The 20,733-nt window shown below is 33.3% G+C and overlaps 1 protein-coding gene across 2 annotated transcripts in view; it reads left to right on the top strand.

Annotated features, from left to right (window-relative positions):
• Positions 1 to 20,733, top strand: part of gudu (Armadillo repeat-containing protein gudu) — a 102,850-nt gene that overhangs the window by 47,040 nt on the left and 35,077 nt on the right. For both annotated transcript variants that reach the window (XM_076488431.1, XM_076488437.1), the window contains 4 exons: positions 2,059 to 2,175; positions 6,903 to 7,159; positions 8,206 to 8,524; positions 19,255 to 19,401. In XM_076488431.1, coding sequence (XP_076344546.1) covers positions 2,059 to 2,175; positions 6,903 to 7,159; positions 8,206 to 8,524; positions 19,255 to 19,401 — 840 coding nt within the window. The remainder of the gene's footprint in view (positions 1 to 2,058; positions 2,176 to 6,902; positions 7,160 to 8,205; positions 8,525 to 19,254; positions 19,402 to 20,733) is intronic.

Here is a 20,733-nt window from a genome sequence, read left to right as displayed (position 1 = left end):
TCACATGGGTCTATATGTACTTCTTCAGATACCTCACTAACTGATTTACATTATAAATAATATGATAGTTTAATTCTTCTGTCCATCATGTGAAAAACTTCTTATTTGTGGCCTAATTGTTTAAAAAGAATTTTTTAAAACTTCTTTCAAGGTAAGAATGTTGTATTATACAATGCTGTTTTTCTTTAGATGTCAAAGTTAACATAACTGTCGTGTGCTTATTATAAATAACTAAGAAATATGTAGAGAGTCTCATCAGGTTATTTCAGTGTGTGTGTATATATTTTATGTTTTTATCAAGAAGGTATCACTATTTTGATCATATAACTTTGAAGTATATAACTATCAATTTACTTTCTTTTATGTATAATATACTTTAGCCAGAGTTAATAAACAAAATAATACAGTTAATTTGTTACTAACTTTTTAAGCAACATTAATTGATCTATATTATTATTAACTGAGTACATTAATGTGCTATTTATTATCCTTTGAGAAACAGTGAAGTGTCCGTACTCAGTAGTAGCTGATGATACTATTTCATTTTTTTAAATAAGACAGTGCTCTGTGTATACAGAACTAGTTAGACAAAAACAGTTACTGTTGTAGGAAATAAACGTGGTTAAAGTTACAAGTGCACGAATGTCTTGTTTCTAGTAAAGGGATCAGTACATAGGATTTTAAATTAGTGCTGGTTTTTTGTATTATTGTTACTGATGAATACATACACTTAAACGCATCTCTACTCTTTTACATACCAATCATTTTTAATCATATTTTAAGCCACTAAAAACAGTTCAAAAAAGCAAAAATATCTGAATAAAAACTTTATGAAGGTGTTTTTTTCTGTAACAGGTAATATCAATCCCAAATGTAAATGATTACTAAACCCAGCTTTACAATCTGTGCATTAAATTTCAGAAAGGCTGTAGTGTTTTTTTCAAAGAGGTAACTTATCCAGAAGATATTTTAAGCATACTTCAACAGTCTTTTAGTGTATGCTGGCTGATAAGCATACTTCAACAGTCTTTTAGTGTATGCTGGCTGATTAATTGCTTTACCAGTTCACATAGTTCAAATAATAATCCAGCTGACTGATAAATACTGTTCATGAAAACATTAAATACAAACCTGCAATTCTTGAATTTAATTTACCAAAGTAAAGCACAGCAACGTAAAATCAGAGAAAAAAGTTTAGCTGCCATTATTACGATTAACATATTTTTATATATCTGAACATGTTTTGGTAGTGATGGTTGTTAGAAACTAGTTTTCATGTGTTGTGACTCTGAGCTATAAAGGGTTGACTAACTTTACAAATGTTTTCCAACATGTTATTGAAGCAGTTGTATTTTATATTGTTCAATTTGTTCTGCTTTCACTTGTTGTACATTACACTTATGGTTCACTGTACATGTGCTCAGAAATGTTCTGTAAAACCTAGCCGTCAGCCAACATTTTACTAATCTACCTATTTTACTATTTTACCTGAAAATACTAAAGTAGGTAGAATAGTAAAATAGGTATATCTGCCATATAATAGGAGGTTCAGCAAGTTAAATTGCAAAGTAATTCTGAATTTATGTAAAACTAACTGAGGCTGTACTAAGAAACAAATGAATTTGACACAAGAAACAATGAAACAACAATATTTCACATTAGGCTATAAGAGAAAAAGCCAATGAACGAAAAATGTCTCCAGGACTTCTGATTAAAAAACGTTATGATTTGGTCTTTTTATTTATCCTAACGTAATATGATGATCATATTCATAGTAAAAAGCTTGTTAAGCTAACAGGGGACAGCTTGTACATTTCAAAAGCTTAGTAGTAGAATACTGCTCTGTTAACAAAACATCCTGGGCTGAAGTCTTGGTCTCTGAATTGTTTTTCACTGAAACTATAACATACTCATTTTTTAAAATCTAAAATAAGATATTTGTTTTGTATTTTTGTGAATGCTGTAAAAGTGTTGTGATTTCCTTCATTTTGTACTTTATATAGCTTCCTATGGTTGTCAGCTGTTAGTGTCTTATGTTTATATTTTTTAAAACTTCAGGGCTATGATATTGCATCTGGAAATGTGGAATATGAGAAAGATGGAGAATTATATCGAAATCTCGCCACATTGCTGATAGAAAAGAACTTGCATTTTTCTGAAACAGTCAATCAAAAGGTACAAAAGGGATTTGTTGGTACTTGCGAGTATTACAGTATTAATAATTAGTTGAAAATACCTGTAATTATCTTTGCACTTGATTTTTTTTGTTTTTATTGAAGTAATGGGTATTACTCGTTGAACTTTATATATGTTAGTTATTAAGATCAGTGAAACATTTAAATACATTAATCTACTTCGATTTGTTAAATATTTGTCGTATTATTGTCAGAGTATATATTGTGAGACTATTATGTATATGTATTGAACTATAAATCCAAAAATGAGTTTGATATTCCAAAATGTTATGTGTCTATCACTGATTGCTATTTACAGTTTACTGTATATATAGCATAATTTCTGAAATGCAGAAGTAGCAGCAATTAGAATTTGGGTTTAGCTACAACTGTTATTAAACACTTTTGTTTTATTGACTTAATGTTATGACTTGCACTAATTTTAAATATGTAATATGTTAATATTTCTTTTAGACCCTGGAAATATTGTTTCTAAAAGAGAAAGTTACCATAAAAGATTGTTTTTCTTGTACTGTTATTGCCAGTGATCAAGTGTGTTGCATGTTGTGATCACTTGTATTTTGTAAATTTATGTTTTTCTAATTGTGTTCTGTTTCCATAATGATTAGGCAAATCTTTTTTTTCAACCATTTTTTAACAGTGTTTAACGAGCAGAGAGTTCATTATTGACAGAATACAATTCTATTTCTGCCTAAAGGTTACTAAAGGTTTAGATGAGAACTATTGAAATAATATTAGCAAATGTATTGTTTAGCATAAGGATGTTATCTGAGAAAACTGATTATTTTCAGGTGTGTTTCCTAGATGTTCGTTAACATGTGGAAGGATCAGTGAAGTAATAATCTTTATAATTTAAAATATGTGCAAAAAAACGTGTAAATATAAATTTTGTTCTTCCAATCTTCAAATCCCTAAGACATACACTGTATAGGAGATATAAATGAATGCATATGCTTCCATTAGCCATTCCCCAGAAGCAGTGGGTTTTCTTATGTATGCAGCTCAGCTAATGTTTACCTAGTTTGCTATATTAGCAGGAGTTTTTAAAAATGTATATGTGTAAGACACTATCAGTATAATTACTTCAAGTGTATGCAACCAGAATATATCCTTGTATTCAGTGATTGGTGAAAATGCCACCAGTATATTCAACTAAGCTGTGTAGCATTTTATAACACTTTACATACAGTTAGTTGTACATAGTTCAGTCATTGAACTGTGTGAGCAACTATAGTGGTTAATCAATCAGACAGAAGAAACATTTGTTCTTTGTTATAATGATGTAGGTAGTCCACAAAACCAACTTCACATTAAACTTTCTGATGTAGGTATCTGCTTGTAAGGAAAAACCTAGAACTCTAAACAACAATATAATGTCCATCTCTGAATCTACACAATATACATTTTCCACACTGGTTAAATTGTCTTGGAAGAAAATGTCACTATTGTATGCACTGAGTGTCGGTCGAACGGTTTCTTAACACTCACTCGAAATACTCTTAAGAATTTTTAACGAGGCATTTAAAACTTGTTAAGGCCAAGAAAAGTGTTCTTTATTTTTTGTTATAATGTATTTGGTTAAAGGTGGTACAGTAATAAAGCTTTTTAATATATCTTCTTTCAGAAATCTTTTTAAGGTATGAATTAAACAAATATCATAGTATTAATATACATTTAAAACTTACAGTAATGAAATATCCTGTGGAGAAAACAATCACATAGTTCTTATTTCAAGGTGAAGATTGCTTATTGAATATGAAATCAATATTGATTATAAAAATAATTATAGAAATCATATATGCAAAAACGGCTCGTTTGGGTTGAGAAAATATTTTACATAGAAGAGCGAACAACGTTTCGACCTTCTTCGGTCATCGTCAGGTTCACAAAGAAAGAGGTAACTGACCGGAAGCTGACCACATGTTTGAAAGGGGGTTGTGTAACTGAGTGTCGGAATGTAGAGGGCGTGCTTAGATGTTTGAATATAAAATTTTATATTATTTTTAATATAGGTATAAAGGTGTTCCTTTGTATTGGTTTATTTTGGGTTTAAGTTGTTGTATAAGTAAGGATTCTTTAATTTTGTGTTTGTTTCTTTATTTAGTATTTGAGTGTTTTCTATGGTTATGTTGTGTTTATTTGACTTGCAGTGTTCAAAAACGTGTGAAGGTGACTTTTTATGTTCTTTGAATCTGGTTTACATTTTTCTACTTGTTTCTCCAATATAGAAGTTGTGGCAGTTATCACATTGTATTTTATAAATAATGTTGGTGTCGTGTTTGTCAGTGTAGTTTTTACATAGTATAGACCTCAGTTTTGTGCCTGGTTTTTGAATAAATTTGGTATTAACTGGAATGACATATTTTGTTACTAGTTTTTGCCAAATGTTGGTTATTTGTTTGCTGATGTCAGGAATATATGGTATACAGCAGTATATGGTTTCATGATTTTTTGATTCGTGAGATATATTTACTTTTGTTGGTTGATTTTGCTTTTTGTCTAGGTGTGTGCTTGTAATGTTTTCTACCGTTTGTGGAGGAAACTTATTGATGTTGATGAAGTATTGTTTTATTTTGTCTAATTCATTGTTAATTTTATCTGGTGAGCATAGTTTTATGGCTGTGTTTATTGGTTTCTTAGTATGTTGAGTTTTTCTTTAGCTCATGTGCTGAGTTCCAAGGAATGTATAGTCCAGTATGGGTGATTTTTCGGTGGAATTCTGTTTTAAATTGTGTATTGGTTCTTGTAATTTTGAGGTTAAGAAATGATATTTGATTGCTTTCTTCCTGTTCACATGTGAAGTTAATGTTGGGATGTATAGAGTTAATGTGATTGAAAAAATTAAGTGTGTGTTATGTAGATGTGAGTACCACAACCGTGTCATCTACATATCTGTACCAGTATAGTGGTGGATGTAATGCTGTGTTAATTGCTTGTGTTTCAACTTGTGTCATAAAAATATTGGCTAGAACTGGTGATACTGGGTTGCCCATGCTTAGGCCATTTGTTTGTATATAGTTGTGGTTGTTGAACATGAAGTTTGTCTTTATCGTGGTGAATTCTATGAGGGTTGCTAATTGATTGCTGGGAGTGTTTATTTATGGGTTAGGGTCTCGGACATAGAGTTCTAAGGCTATCTTACAGGCTTCAGTGGGTGGAACTTCTGTAAAGAGGGATATAACATCAAAACTGGCCATTAAGACTTTATGATTAAGTTGATTTAGATTAGACTTGAAATTAAAAGAGTCTTTGATGAATGAGTTGGCTGATGATACATATTTGTAGAATGCCCATGCTATGTATTAACCAAGATTTTAATTAAACGATTCATATATGGACATTATTGGTCTTAATGGACAATCTGGTTTATGAGGTTTGTGGATGCCGTATATTTGTGGTGTGCATCAGTCGGTTTTACGTAAAATAACCAACATTTAGCAAAAACTAGTAACAAAATATGACATTCCAGTTAATACCAAATTTATTCAAAAACCAGGCACAAAACTGAGGTCTATACTATGTAAAAACTACACTGACAAATACCAAACCAACATTATTTATAAAATACAATGTGATTACTGCCACGACTTCTATATTGGAGAAACCGAGCCGTTTTTACATATATATTTCTGTACACACTTTTTGTTTTTAATTTGTTAGACTCAGTTAAGGAGAGATGTTTATTTTTATCATTAATTTGTTAGCTTTTAAAACATTAAAATTGTAATTTATGTTTTTGATGACAAATCAGAGTCTTCCTTATGATGTTTATTTTTATCATTAACTTGTTAGCTTTTAAAACATTAAAATTGTAATTTATGTTTTTGATGACAAATCAGAGTCTTCCTTGTGGTTTGGTGGTAAGTTTGTGTACTGACAGTACACAAATTTGGGGTTCAGTTCTCAAAGACAAAAGAATGCAAATAACCTACTGTGTAGCTTTGCACTAAAATAACTACAGTGATAGCAAAAAAAACATAAGTTGTATGTAGTTGTGTCAGAGTTGTGAAAGAATCATCTGAACATGACCAACTTGTATTTATTGTATTTTGTACAATAAAACATTTATATTTTCTTCAGCATTTTGTAATATAGCTTAAATTTCTCCAGTATGACTTTATATGCTTAACTACTTTATTCACAGTGACTGATTAAATGAAACTCTTAAAGAGAACACAGCCTGCTTATTTTTTTATCAGTTGGCTGTTATTGCAGAATTTAAAAACCTGGCATTCTTTAGAATTATATTATCAAGTACTAGTTGAGCTAGAAATATGAAAGTTGCTAATCATAACATTATTGTAATATATTGCAACATAACATTTTCAAACTTACATGAGAAAGCCACATTTGTATAATCTTATTCAAATTTGTTTGTACTCACAAAATTTAACTAAAACTAGAAGAGATTAATATATAAAAAAATTATTTTTACCATCATTTAAGCTTCATTGTAAGATATTAAGAATTCAACTGGCATTTGCCAGATGTGTGAATAACACATCATACACACACTATTAAAACTAATTACCAGGATAAATATGCAGAAAAATGTGTGTGTGTATATATATATGTGTATATCAAGTAATGGCACAATATTATTATTCATTGTTCTGATATTCTTAATGGTAATGTGGTCCATGTATGTTTTTCATATGCTTTCATGTCAAGAATTCTCATTATATGTTTCAAGTATTGTCATCTTAGGATTTTGCATTGCATTATCAAATAACAAGCAGAGCTGTGAAGCCAGTAGTTGAAGAATTCAGACATGAAGAAAATGATCAAATTGAAGTTGCTGAGAAAGTTATGAATGAAACAGATGAAGAAAACCAGCTTCTGTTGGACAATCCTGACAAGAAGAAGAAAGGTCATAGTTCTGTTTGTAAGGAAGAGAAGGCACCTAGTTACTCTCAAAATGAAGCTAAACTGAAAAGGGTAAAGAATTGTGGTAAAAAGGAAAGGTTAGTAATTTTTTATTTCATTTCGTTTCAATGTGATTAATTATGTAAGTGCTTTGAGAAAAAGGGCGTTAAAATGCCAACTTTTATGGCATTTGGTTAAATCCAACCGATAAAGTGATCAAGAGTAATTATTAATGTTGAGAAAACCCACTTGTAGAGAAAAATATATATGTAAAAACGGCTCATTTGGGTTGAGAAAATATTTTACGTAGAGCAGCGAACAACATTTTGACCTTCTTCGGTCATCGTCAGGTTCACAAAGAAAGAAAGAGGTAACTGACCGGAAGCTGACCACATGTTTGAAAAGGGTTGTGTAACTGAGTGTAGAAATGCAGAGGGCAGTGTTAGATGTTTGAATATATAATTTTATATGATATATTTATTATACATAAAGTGATCAAGAGTTTTATCTGCACATTAAAGAGCAGACTTGTGAGAACTGAGTTGTGCTTTAGAGCATAACAGTTAGAGTTTTTGAGTCTTGGCAGTTTCTGTAAGATATTTTTATGTAAATTGTAACCCTTATGTAGTATTATTGTTTTTGCAACTTGGAATGCTATTATAGCATTATTGTTTTGTGACTTAGAATTGTAAAATACTATTTTTGTAATATGAAACTCTAGTACAGTGCTGTTGTTACCTAGATCTCCAATATAATGTTTCTGTTTTTGTAACTTTGAATGCAAAATAGTGTTGTTTTTATATCTTGAAACAGTAATATGGTGTTATTGTTTTTGAAACTTGGAACCTTATTTTAATGTTATTTTTCCTAATTAGAACCATATTATAGAGTTGTTGTTTTTGTAAGTTGGAATCCTCATGTATACATATATATAGAGAGAGTAAATAATTTTATCACATTACAAAAGTTATGTACCAGTTTTATGATTAATTATTTTTATATATCTAAAATAATTTTATTGTTAACAAAATGATGCATAATTAATTTTTTGAACTTCTGTTACTCGAGAAACAAGTTTCTTTTGCTTAATACAAATGATTATTTGTTAATGTACACAAACATTTTTGGTAAATATCTTCTACAGAACCACAAACAAAAAAAATTCCTATCAGAAAATTAAGAACAGAAGTGAAGATCATCAAAAGATTTTTACCACAAATGAATTATCATTGTCATCAGGTAAAAAAGGGTCTCTGAGCATTTCCTCCAAGATCTCAGGTTCTAAAACAAGGAGTATATCTAGTAAAATCCCTTTCTCAGTAAAAGAACAATGGAGCAGCAGTGATGAAAGTAGCTCCAGTGAAGATGATGAAGATGGTGCTGATGAATCTTGGAAACAGTCAAATATTACAGATCTCCCTTCTGAATACTGGCAGATTCAGAAACTAGTGAAATACATAAAGGTTAGGAAATGCTATTAATTTAATAATAATTTTGTTTTTATGAATAGATGTTAAACAAAGTGTCACACATGTTCATTAATAACATTGGTAGTATGAAAAAATGGTTTTTGTTACATAGTTGTCCAGATTTCACAATGGGATGATAAGTAGTGTTATGGTGAGTTGACACAGAATGCTGAAGTTATGTTATGCAATGATATATTTATATTATATGCCTCTAAAACTAAATATTTTTTCCCAATCATCAAACTGTTTTACAGTTATGACAGAAAATGTTTGTACCCCTGTGTCCTGAGTGGTTTTTTGCTCATAACATAAAAAGTATCAGGAGTAGGCTAATAGAAGTATGGTATATTATAAATATTACACTAACACACAGCTAGATAAATTTCTATATAAATTAAATGAAAAATAAACTGTTTATAAGCAAATAACCAAAATTAGGAGGAGCAGAAAGTGTTTGTATATTTCGGAATGTGTGAAAAAACTGATGTTCCTCGTAAAAATTTTTTTTAGTTTGGTGAATAAACTACATAATACCATTCTAGAACTAGACACTGGGCTCATAATTATTGGAATTCAGCCAGCAAAATAAGTACTTCTGGCAATTTAGGGCCATCTCCGTCATCATCTGCTTGGTCATCATGGCGAACAGGAAACAACTGTCCAGTGATTTAAAAAAAACAAATTAATGTAACATACAAGTCTCGTATGTCTCTTTCCGGTATTGCTATGCAACTTAATGTGCCGAAATCTACTGTTCAAAGCATAATTGCCAAGATTAAACTTATAGGGTCAACTGCTAACCTCCCTCGTTCTGGACGCCCCACCAAAATTCCAGAGAGAACCAAGAGGAAGGTTCTCAGAGAAGTTAGTAGGAACCCTCGTTTAACACGTAATGACATACAGAAACTGGTAAGGGAAACTGGGGTTGAAGTAAGCACCTCTATAGTTATGAACATGTTATGTTCTTCTGGGTTCAAAGAATGCCATCCTCGTAAAATTCCATATTTAAAGCCTGTTCATGATTGAGGTATGCAAGAAAGCATGTAGATAAACCCTTTACCTATTAGAAGAGTATTCTTTGGTCAGACGAGATTAAAATCGAGCTTTTCGGCTACAATGATGTTCGCTATATTTTCGGTAAGAAGGGGTAACGAAATCTTCCGACAAACACCGTCCCTACAGTTAAACGCAGAGGTGGCTCAATCATACTATGGGGTTCTTCCAGCTCTTCTGGTGTAGGCAGCCTTCACTGCATCAACGGAATTATGAAAAAAAGAAGAGTTTGTTGATATATTAGGCACTTATATCAAGAATGATGCTCGGAACTTGTGACTTGGACGTTGTTGGATCTTCCAGCACGACAATGACCCTAAGCACACATCGAAATATGTGCAATCCTGGTTGCAGAGGAATCATATAAGCATTCTGGAGTGGCCATTGCAGTCACCCAATCTCAACCCAATTGAAAACGTTTGGCATGAGTTGAAGACCAGGGTTCATCTGCGTCATCCGAAAAACTTGCAAGAGTTGAAGGCTTTCTGCAAAGAAGAATGGACGAAAATACCAGTCGAGTACTATCAAATGATCATGGAGGGCTATAAGGAGAGATTGCACCAAGTAATTCACCTGAAAGGCTACACAACTGACCATTAAAGTAGATGCACGAACACTTTCTGCCCCTCCTATGTTTGGTTATTTGTTTATAAACAGTTTATTTTTGTTTAATTTACATAAAAATTTATGTAGATTTGTGTTAGTAAAATATTTATAATATACTATATTTTCATTATCCTAATCGTGTTACTTTTTAAGTTGTGAGGAAACTACTACTCAAGATGCAGGGGTACGAACACTTTCTGTCGTAACTGTACATATGTTCATCAGTGTATCACTTCAGTAGAGCTCTAGTTATGTTAGTTTCTAACATTGAATTGCTTAATTTCTTTTATATTTTTTCTTAGAGTTTATAAAATATTCAATTTTATGTTCATGAAATTGTCAGTAGAGCAAAAGGTTTGTAAAACAGCTTTATGTGAAGCTGGTTGGACTCTTTTTCTCCAACAAATTGCTGCAAACTTGAAATTCTTCCAGAACACTGTCAAGTACACCCTAGATTGTGACACCAATTTGACAGGTAAATTTGAAAATAGAAAAGGAAGAGGCAGAACACTTAAACTGTATAATACTGATGTTAAGTATTTTCATTTATGCAGCCTTCAGGCCAGAAGGAAGAATGCCACTGGTCTCAGGCATGAGATAATCGATCATGTACCAAGTGACAGAAAAATGTCCAGGTTTACAGTATCAAGAAGAATCAACAAGAATGAAATATTTGGTTACATAGCAGTAAAAAAAACATTACTTCAATCTTCAAATATTATAAAGATACTGAAATTTGCTACAATTACAAAAAGTGAACTGTTGATTAAAAAGGATGTTATAATGGATGAGTTCAAGTTTGAGATATTTAGTTCTAAAGGCAAGTTGTACTCTAGGCAAAAGAAAGGTGAAAGATATTTACCTCAATCCATAGTACCTACCATGAAGCATGTGGGAGGCAGTTTGATTATTTTAGGGTGTTTTTCTGTTGAGACAACAGGATATATTTGTAAAATAGAAGGAATAATGGACCAGTGCAAGTTCCACCAAATACTGATCCATTATGGTATACTCAGTGGTTTGTATTATTATTGGCAAAGTATACTACTACCAAGAAGATAATGATCTGAAACACTTATCCAAACCTATACAAAAATTATTTACTTAAGAATAAAACAATTGAAGTCATTTCAATGAAGCAATGGTTCCCACAGAATTCTGACCTCAACCAAATTGAGCAGATCTTGGATTTTATTGATCAAAACAAGACAAATCAAAAGTTATTTTATGGGAGTGTATTAAAGATTTTTGGGGCAAAATCCCAAAGGACACTTTGGTTAAGTATGTTGCAACATTGCATGGAAGACTGTCTGCAGTTACGAAAGTAAAAGGGGGACACAAAATATTAACTGCTTGCTGAACATAAGCACTTTCATTAAGTTCATGTTGTACTAAATATGCAGACTAATAAAATTTTGACCTTTCACCTGTGATTTACATTCAATTGCTTTTTGAAAGTAGCCTTAAATCTAAGTTTTGACTTTGCCCTAACACCTTTGCATAGTACTGTGCACAGAACATATTTGTAGTTAACAAAAATGATGGCTCTAGGGTTGCAGTTATGTTCATAATCATAACACAGTGAAGAGAATGTTTCTGATACAGTAATTTACCTCCTTTCACAAGTAGTTTTTCTCAACTTATACTGCCCTTTTAACTTTTCAGTTGCTGCTAGCCTTTACACTCCGATCTACCCTGGGATTCATGTAAGTTGTTTTGGGGATCAGTTACATTTGAGAGTCAGTATTGTGTGAACCCCACTGTACTCTGGAAGACTATGCTTTGGCATATCATCATTTAAGTTTTCCTACATAGGATCACAGTATTTAGAGACACTTGTTCCTTTTGGAGGTTTGTACCCCAATACTTTGATTTCATTCTCCTAGCCCCAGTTTTCCTGAATTTATTTCACACTTTCGTATCTTCTTCATTCCCTATCCCCCCTACATCTGTTCTCCAAGACTTTTCATCATTCTTTTGAGGGGTTCTTGGTGAGAACTAGGAATCTCCTGTTTTGCTCTCTGGTACACCTCTATTCTTTTACCATTTCTTTGAAAAAGTGGCTCTTCTATTGTCTTGCCCTTTTTGGTTGGAATTCCTTTTTATTTAGCATGGATTTGCCTCTCTTTACATTTGTGATTGCCTTTTTTTTTTTTTTTTTCACTAAGAGGTTTTTAAAGGCATTACCTACTCTTTTGAAACCAGAGTTGATTGAGTCAACATAGTTGCATACCTCCCTCTTCTCCTTTGCCTTGCATTTATCCCAACCTCCTGCTGAACCTGTTCCTGTGTCTTGATATCCTCCTTTCTCTCCTTTACTAGTTCTGGCCTCTTGCATTCTCGAGGTTTGCTATCAGTTCTTGAGGCACTGTCTTAGAGGTAACCAACAGTCTCAGTGACTGCATTATGTGTTTGGATCCTGTGTGGGTATGGCTTTTCCACTTTGCTTACATATTGAACACCTTCATCATGGACCTTTATGTTCCCAGAGTTGTCTGAAATGGTCTGGTCTCCATTTCCATTGTCATCCTCCATTGTCCCAGTATCCAGTTCCTTCTCTTTGGGTTGACATTTCTAGCCACCAGGCAGTTCAGGACCTGCTTTGTAAGGGTGTCATTATGGGGAATTTTTCTCATCTGTGTTTTCGTTCCTTGCTATTTGTCCTCACAAAGAATACTGGTGACTGGAGAGTCTTCACTGATTTTTCAGTATAATGTTATGAATGACAGAAAGTCCACTTTAGTTTGTGGCATGATCTTTGCTCTCACCTCTTTATATTATGTATCATCAGTGAAGCAATAAGTAGAAAAACCTAAGTAATTATTAAAACTTTCAAATATGAATTTTAATACAAATTATTAACATAAATTAACTAAAATATAAAATTGGAACTGAAATGTATTGTAATTGCTTATAAAACTAATATGTATAAGGAAAGAAAAACTAGTTAAGTGTTAGGGACCCCACTTTCAAGAATGGGCTGAATTTTATTTTGCCATATTTGTAAATGGATATATATACACATCAGCATTTACTGTTAATTTAAAAACATAATTAGATATTAGTCCAATTAGTCCAATCTTAAAAATGGACTAAGCTGTATTTTGCCATATTTGTAAATGCACACATCAACATTTACTGTTAATTTAGAAACACATTGATTAGTTATTAGCATGCCATTCAATTTAAAATTGGCACTCAGAAACACAGCTTCTACTTTGCAAGTGGACATCATGGATTATCTTAACTAAAGAAAATGTTACTACCATTTCCTGTGGTGGACAATTTCTGGGAATGTACACAACCTTTTATACTGTACACTGAATGTTTTGTCAACAATACATATAGTTGTTTTCTATTCCAATTTTTAAAGTTGAGTATCCTAATGATGACTGAATAATGAAATATCAACACTGAAGTTTTAAATAATGTATTAGCAGATCTTCAAGACCCCTTTTAGTATTTCTCATGATATTTTGCTTCATAACGATATTTGCCCTAGACTGTACACTCAATTACTTACATGAGTAAAGAAGACAAGGATTGCTGTCCATCCCTAATTAAAAATGTACTGTAGGTCACTGGATCAGTTTGCTCTACATATTAGGGGGTTGTGGTGACTCATTGCTCTGTATCTATTTTGCTTGGCCATTCACTGTTGTAAAAGGCATATCAGGCTCATGAATACTGAACAGTTCACCTCTCTTGTTCTTCTCTTTTATTGGATCAGCATGCCTTGGATTTCCATTGAGTGAAAAACCTTTATTTGGACTCTCAGAGGTTAGACCCTCTACTTCCTGTTTGGGGCACTTGACAAGATGCCTCTGTTCATCTTAATGAGTCTCATTTTTCCAGAATTCATCAGTTAGTTACTACATTGTAGGTTTGGCCTGTTTATATTCTTCACTTTCTGCACTGGCTTCCTAACTGCCCCAATGTTCTTCTACAAGATTGCATGCTACATCTTCCATTTGAGTTTCCAGACATCCTGGTTTGGCACCACAATCCATTGGAATACAAAGGCAATTTTGAACATACCAATGGAGGATCCTTCTCCAAGATAGGGTGCAGATTTTGGCATCTGTGATTATCTTATAACATCAGGCCCTATGGGATCTTGTGTCAGTTTGAGAGACATTCCCCACAGGTCAGTGGGTCATTCAAGTACTCAGGAGCAGATTGGTCCTTCATACCTTCTTCTCCTTTGTCTTTTATACCAGTAGGCTTTCCACTTCCCCAAGACTCTTTTGCTTCCAACTGTCAAGCACAAACTGTCCAGGATTTTCCACACAAAAAAAGCTATAAAGCATGTCACATCCTGTCTCATGGGATTTTATTATTCACATTTGGTAGTATCAAAAAGACAAGTAACCATCATCAACCTATTTTCGTCTCCACTGCTTTCTTCAGCCTCCTTGGTTTAAAATGGAGTTATTTCTTTCCCTTAAGTAGTTCTTTTTCACTTGGTCTATGGATGACAAAATTTCATGTTGCATATGCCTATCTTTATATCCTAATTGTCAAATATGTATCTTCTATGTATTTTCCTTCTTTTGCAAACAACAACTAAGTTTTTCAGTTTAGTGCTCTACCATTTGGCCCCACATTTTCTCCATACATTTTTTGCTGAATGTTTGTTTTGCATCGTTTCCACTCATCCCTACATTCACTCTCACTATTATCTGGATGATTAGTTTCTTCTTGCCCCTTTCCATCATTAAACAGAACTGCACACTCAAACTCAATTATCTGAAACTGCAAGAGCTGGTTTTCTTATCAAAAAAGAGAAGTCTTTTCTTACTCCCACACAGTAACTCTTCCATTTAGGTGTGTTTTTCAATTCCATACTTAGCCTGGCCCAATTTTTTTACTCTGCCTTCAAGGCTGTGGAATGGATGATCATTCAATTACTATTGTCTTTTTCTCTGTGAGCTAGCACAGTTCTGTCTCTTTTGGGAATGTGGGGATTCTTGGAATACTTCATTCCTTTAGGTTGGTCCCACATGAGTGTTCTTCAGTGGTTGTTACAGGACCTGTAGTTTGTCTACTAGTAAATTTGCTGGACATTAACTGGTGGTTGAACAGGAACAACACAACAGTAGATGTTCTTCTGCTATCTTCACAGCCAAAAGTACATCTGTTCACAGATATGTCTTTTCAGGGATGAAGTGCTTGTATATAAAATATGGAATTCCCAGGACTTTGGACAATTGAAGAAACTTCTCTCCACATTAAATTTTTTGAATTTGTAGCAGCTCAACAAGTTATGACTCAGAGGCTCAAATTGTTGTGAGGGAAGGTGTTAATGCTTCATTGGGACAATTCTTCAGTATTGTACATTTCAAAGCAATAAGACACTTTAGATCTTTGATTTCAATCAGTGGATCTTCCCTTTTGGATATACAAACACCAAATCATTCTGCTTTGCTTATTATGTCCCAGGGGAAATAAATATATTGGAGAATTAGTTATCTCATCCTAACAGGGCTCTTTTTATGGAATGGGTACTTCATCCTCAAGTTTTGCACTGGATCTACACTTGTCTAGGGACACCATAGGTCAATGCTTTTGCCACACACTAAATGTTAAGTTACTTTGTTTTCAGTATCTCACCCTCTGACTTTGGGAGAAGATTCTCTCAGGATTGGATCTGTCTATACTCCCTCCAATTTGTCTACTCTCCAAGACTCTGACTCTCTCCAGGTCCTGTTGAGTCCTTTGGTTAGTGCAGTATTAGCCAGGACCCCTGGTTTTCACTCTTCCAGTATCTTCAAGAGTGTCAGCCTCTTCCATTTTCTCCCTGGCCATATTTTTTACTTCAGCCTTGGTTGAACATTTTCTATCCAGCAGTCTGTATTAATTCACTTCATGTCTGACTTTTATGCAGCCACATCATAACATCAGGATTTGATGTCTTGAATGGTGTTTTTATTAACATTTTCTGTTTGACATTCTTCTTTGGAAGTTTATCAAAGAAATGGTTTACTTTATGCCTTTGCATCCTACTACTCTATGTCTAAATTTTTGACATGGTAGTTTGAAAAAGGTTTTGTGACTTTGTTTGTTGCCATGTATAAGACTGGGTTATCAACTGCATTTTGTTTTTTAAGAGAAGAAAAATATGTGTTCTTAATTTTGTCATTACTTTTGAAATTGTTTCAGGTTTTTCTTCCTTGTTACCCTTTCCAAGTTCCAAATTGCAGCATCAGAGTGGTTCGTCATACTTTAACACGTCCACCTTTTGGACCCTTGTGTTCATGTTCACTGTATCATCTTTCACTTACAACATATTTTGTTTCTGTTATTAGCTAGATAGCATCAAAATTCAAATGTGTTTGAGCTTCACATTTACAGGACATTGTGCAATTCCAAATAATGTTCTGTTGCATTCAGATAGGTCCATTATACCTAATTACCCTGGTTTGTTGTTGGAGGAGTGGATACTTTTTTGCATCTTTTCTTGTGAATTTTCACATATTTTAATGTGTATGGCATCTTGGTTGAAATACCTGCTGGAGAGAATTGTACAGGCTATGTGAACCACACCTAATACCTTTATATTGCACTATTCACAGAATTTAGCATTCACCTCCTTGGATAGCTCTTGGCTACCTCCCCTTCTCTCCCACCCACCCACCCTCACAACTATTCAACATACCCCTGGTTGATTGAGACAGAGGTGAGTAACTTCTTTCCTTATCAGAGACCGTTTCATCCTTCTCAGTTGGAGTCCACTCAGTGGCAAGTATTGCCTGGTCAGGTATGCTTTTCCAACAAACCCCACACTTACTACTAGTAGACTAATAGCTAAATTTTTAATAGCAAAGAGCTGTGTTCAGTTAGGGTGATTTTGACAAGATTACCTGGGTGCTTTCAGGAAGGAAACAATTTTTCTACACCAAATATAACGTGTAATACTGAACCACCACTCATGGACTCTCATGAGTAAAGTATAAAGGGACTTTGCCCATTGCTGTTAACCCCTAGATTGAACAAATTTGGGTTGGTTTGCTTTTCAAAATAGGGAACATTGTTCACCTGTTGCACTGTCTCTGAAGCTTCATTTTTCAGGACTGTCCAACACAACTTATCCTTTCTCCTGTCTTCTAGCAAGTCAAGGGACTCCTTACCACACTCAGTTTTCAGTTGCTGGAGTGGTGGATATAGGTCTATTCCTGCTCATTGATGTTCCCCCTCTATTACAGTCATGAAGAAGAGGACTTATCCTACTAATTTTAACTGTGGATAGTTTTGTTAGCTGGCTCAGCATACATTGGAACTTCCTTGTACTTCTAGTTCAGAGAAGATGATTCACTATATAGTTAATTCTCTTACGTTCCATGATTATGGATGACAGTCCTTTATTCCAAATAATTCTATACATGAAACATCACGTGTGTGATTTATTTGTTGAACTTCATTTGTTCCACATTCTCCTCATAATTCTGGGGGCAAGAGGTGTTACCTTGCTTCCTAGGTTGAGTTGTTAGGAATTTGGTTTGTAATTCCACACCTGATGATCTCTGTTGAAATTGAGTGAGGTGTGAATTGACACTGTAATTCTGAGTTCAGGTTGTTGTATTTTGAGCTTCTGTGGAGACTTGTCTTGTTGAATGTTGCTTGCCTTCTCTTCATAATTTTCATGGCTTACATGTAACATTCTGTAACTTTCAGAGTGAATACCTGAGTCCATAATTTTAAGCTTGGTTTGTTGCAATTTGTATTTCATGTTGGAGTCAAGATTTGTCTACTAAGGTGTTCTTGTTTCTCTTCATAATTCTGGTAGATTGACATGCAACATTCTGTAAAGTTCAGGTTGGGTTCTCTTCATATCATGTTCCTATTGTACAGTTATATCATATTGAGGTCTCCTATTCGCTAGCCACTACAACCTGGATGTAGCTTTTCTCTACAGCAATATTATTCCAATGTGTACACATAGAACCTTGTCTGTGTGAACAGTGTCGATTCTGTAGAGTGCTTTATCTTAATTTTCCACACCCATTTTGCTTTGCAAACTTTTTTTTTTTTGCATAAATCTTGTCAATGTGGCATTTTAGGTAAAGTGTGAGAAAAGGTGTGTTTCATAAGTTTACATTTTCCTGTACCAGAAATGTATTTATAATAATACTTACCTCCACTAACACTGTTCCAACCTTCTTCCCCATGATAGCCAGTGTTCGGGTTTGCTAAAACCAGTTCTAAAACACTAAATGAGAAACAGTTATGGGGATCTTATATACAGATTGGGTATAGAGGGCACATTGACATAGGTGGAGAGGGTCACAATATTAAAATCACAATGGGTGATATAGAGAGGCATAAAGATTGTAGCAAACAAGGAATGATTCATATCGGTTCTATGATGGGTAGAAAGGAGAACCTTTTATTAGGGTAAAGCTAAAGTGAGCAGAGAGGTAAGTCTTATCATTAATACATTTTCAGTATAGGAAATTGTAAACCTTTATTGATTCACTTTTTTTTGGTATACTGGAGTTTTATATACAGTTTGGTGAATAACTAAAAAGACAGGATGTCTCCATTCAATGATCTTTGGTTGCTATTAGTACGAAGTTTATCATACTACTTTTACAGTCTTCATGATAAATAAAATATGCTAATGAATATACATCCAAATACAATAAATACTAACCACATACATGGAGATGATAAATGGTTGTTTTGAAGGAAAACAATAAATATGATTGAAAACATATTGCTTCATTATGTTGGAAAAGACATTGGTTTGGTAAGAATCTAGTGAGTGTCTTTGTGTTTGTAAAACTTTACCTGTATTTCATAAAAATCAGTGTTTATTATATAATAATAACTGGATGTCATTTATATTGTTTTACATATTTATTACAAAATTTCTTCCTCAAGGCTTTGAAGAGACAATCAAATGTTTTTAAAGGTTACAGAAATTGAGGGATCTTTTTTTTTTCCATTAGTTTTTCTAAGTTACTCATTTTATTTTGTGAAATATTTACATTTTACTTGTATAAAAAAAATAACTGTAATTGATAAATTAAAATAATTTTATCACTTATTTTTTAATTCTAAAGGCAGGAAACCCAACAGCTACTGTATTGGCTCTCTGCATTTTACGAGACTATGACCTGACCCAAGAAACTTCCCAGCTGGCAATAAGGGAGGTTGGAGGACTTGATATCCTCTTAAACTTGTTGGATACCAATGAAATAAAGTGTCAAGTAAGGTTGACATGGATTTATTAGTTCATTGTGGGGAACTGTAATGAAACCTTTTTAAATTTCCAAAAGCTCATTTTTTAGTCTGTTTATTTTGTTTCATGTAGGTATGGAATAAAAACCATTATCCTATTTGCAAAAGAAATTAATACAAAATATGTGGCTAACCCTCAAAAGTATCACTTACACTGTTTTGGCACTTTTTCTTAACATCTCCTCACTTCCTATAAACAAATGAAGAGAGTATTCCATGTGATTTTTGATTATAAACAGTCTGGTGATTAAATGTTTTAATTTATTTTGAAATTCCCTTAAATTTGAAGATGTAGTGGTATAATTATTAGTTCAAAGGGCAGTGAGTAAAAGCAAGAATTTTGCCTTTTAAACTGATGTGATATTTTGTGTTTGACTTGTGCTAATATCAAGGATTGTTTCTTTTGTCTGCTTCCAATGAACGTTAAGTCGTCAAATTCTGTCCGCATTAGCAATGATAGTGAGTGTATTTTGCCACTGGGATAAACTATGGTCACCAGTTGCTGATAACAGCAAGTATAATGCATGATGTACAACTAAATATATATTTCATCATATTGTCAGCAGTATGCACTTTGTGGCCATTCATTGATTTAAGATCTTTAGAATTAAATCTAATGTTTGTAATCTATCTCTGACATTTGTGAACCATTTGCAACCATACTCCTCAATGAATGAATTATAACCAAATATAAAGTAGTACAAATTAAATGCCATACAATAAGTTTAATGCATAGAACAGAAAGTTCTTAAAGCTTTAGGAAGTAATGTTTTATTTAAAGGTATATAAATGAAGCTTCTGTGATTAAAAACCTCTGCAAATTGCACACTAATTGTATGTGAGATGCGAATTCAGAAAGAATGTAATCAGTATATTGGGTTTCATGATTTGTATTTCCTGTGCAGAGCTCTTGGTTAATGAGCCTTTTGCATTCAAAATCAGAGTTCCAACCCTCTATGATGTAAAGAACAAACTGTGATTCAGAGAGCTATGAAGTCCAAATAAACATTGTACACTTTAGAATTCCAAAGCCTGGGATGGTCAGATGGTTAGGGAACTCAATTTGCAATCTGAGGGTTGTAGGTTTGAATCCTGTTCCACTGAATATGCTTGCCTTTTCAGTTGGGGACATTACAATTGATGGTCAATCCCACTATCGGTTGGTAAAAGAGTATCTCAAGAGTTGGCAGTGGGTGTTGATGACTAGCTGCCTTCCTTCTTCTCTTTCACTGCTAACTTATAGATGGCTAATTCAGATAGCCCTTAAATAGCATTGGGCAAAATTCCAAATAAACCAACTC

The sequence above is a fragment of the Tachypleus tridentatus genome, chromosome 1 (genome assembly GCF_004210375.1).
Source record: "Tachypleus tridentatus isolate NWPU-2018 chromosome 1, ASM421037v1, whole genome shotgun sequence".
NCBI lineage: Eukaryota > Metazoa > Arthropoda > Merostomata > Xiphosura > Limulidae > Tachypleus > Tachypleus tridentatus.
Note: the sequence above shows the minus strand (reverse complement) of the source record. Positions and strands in the feature narration are given on the sequence as shown.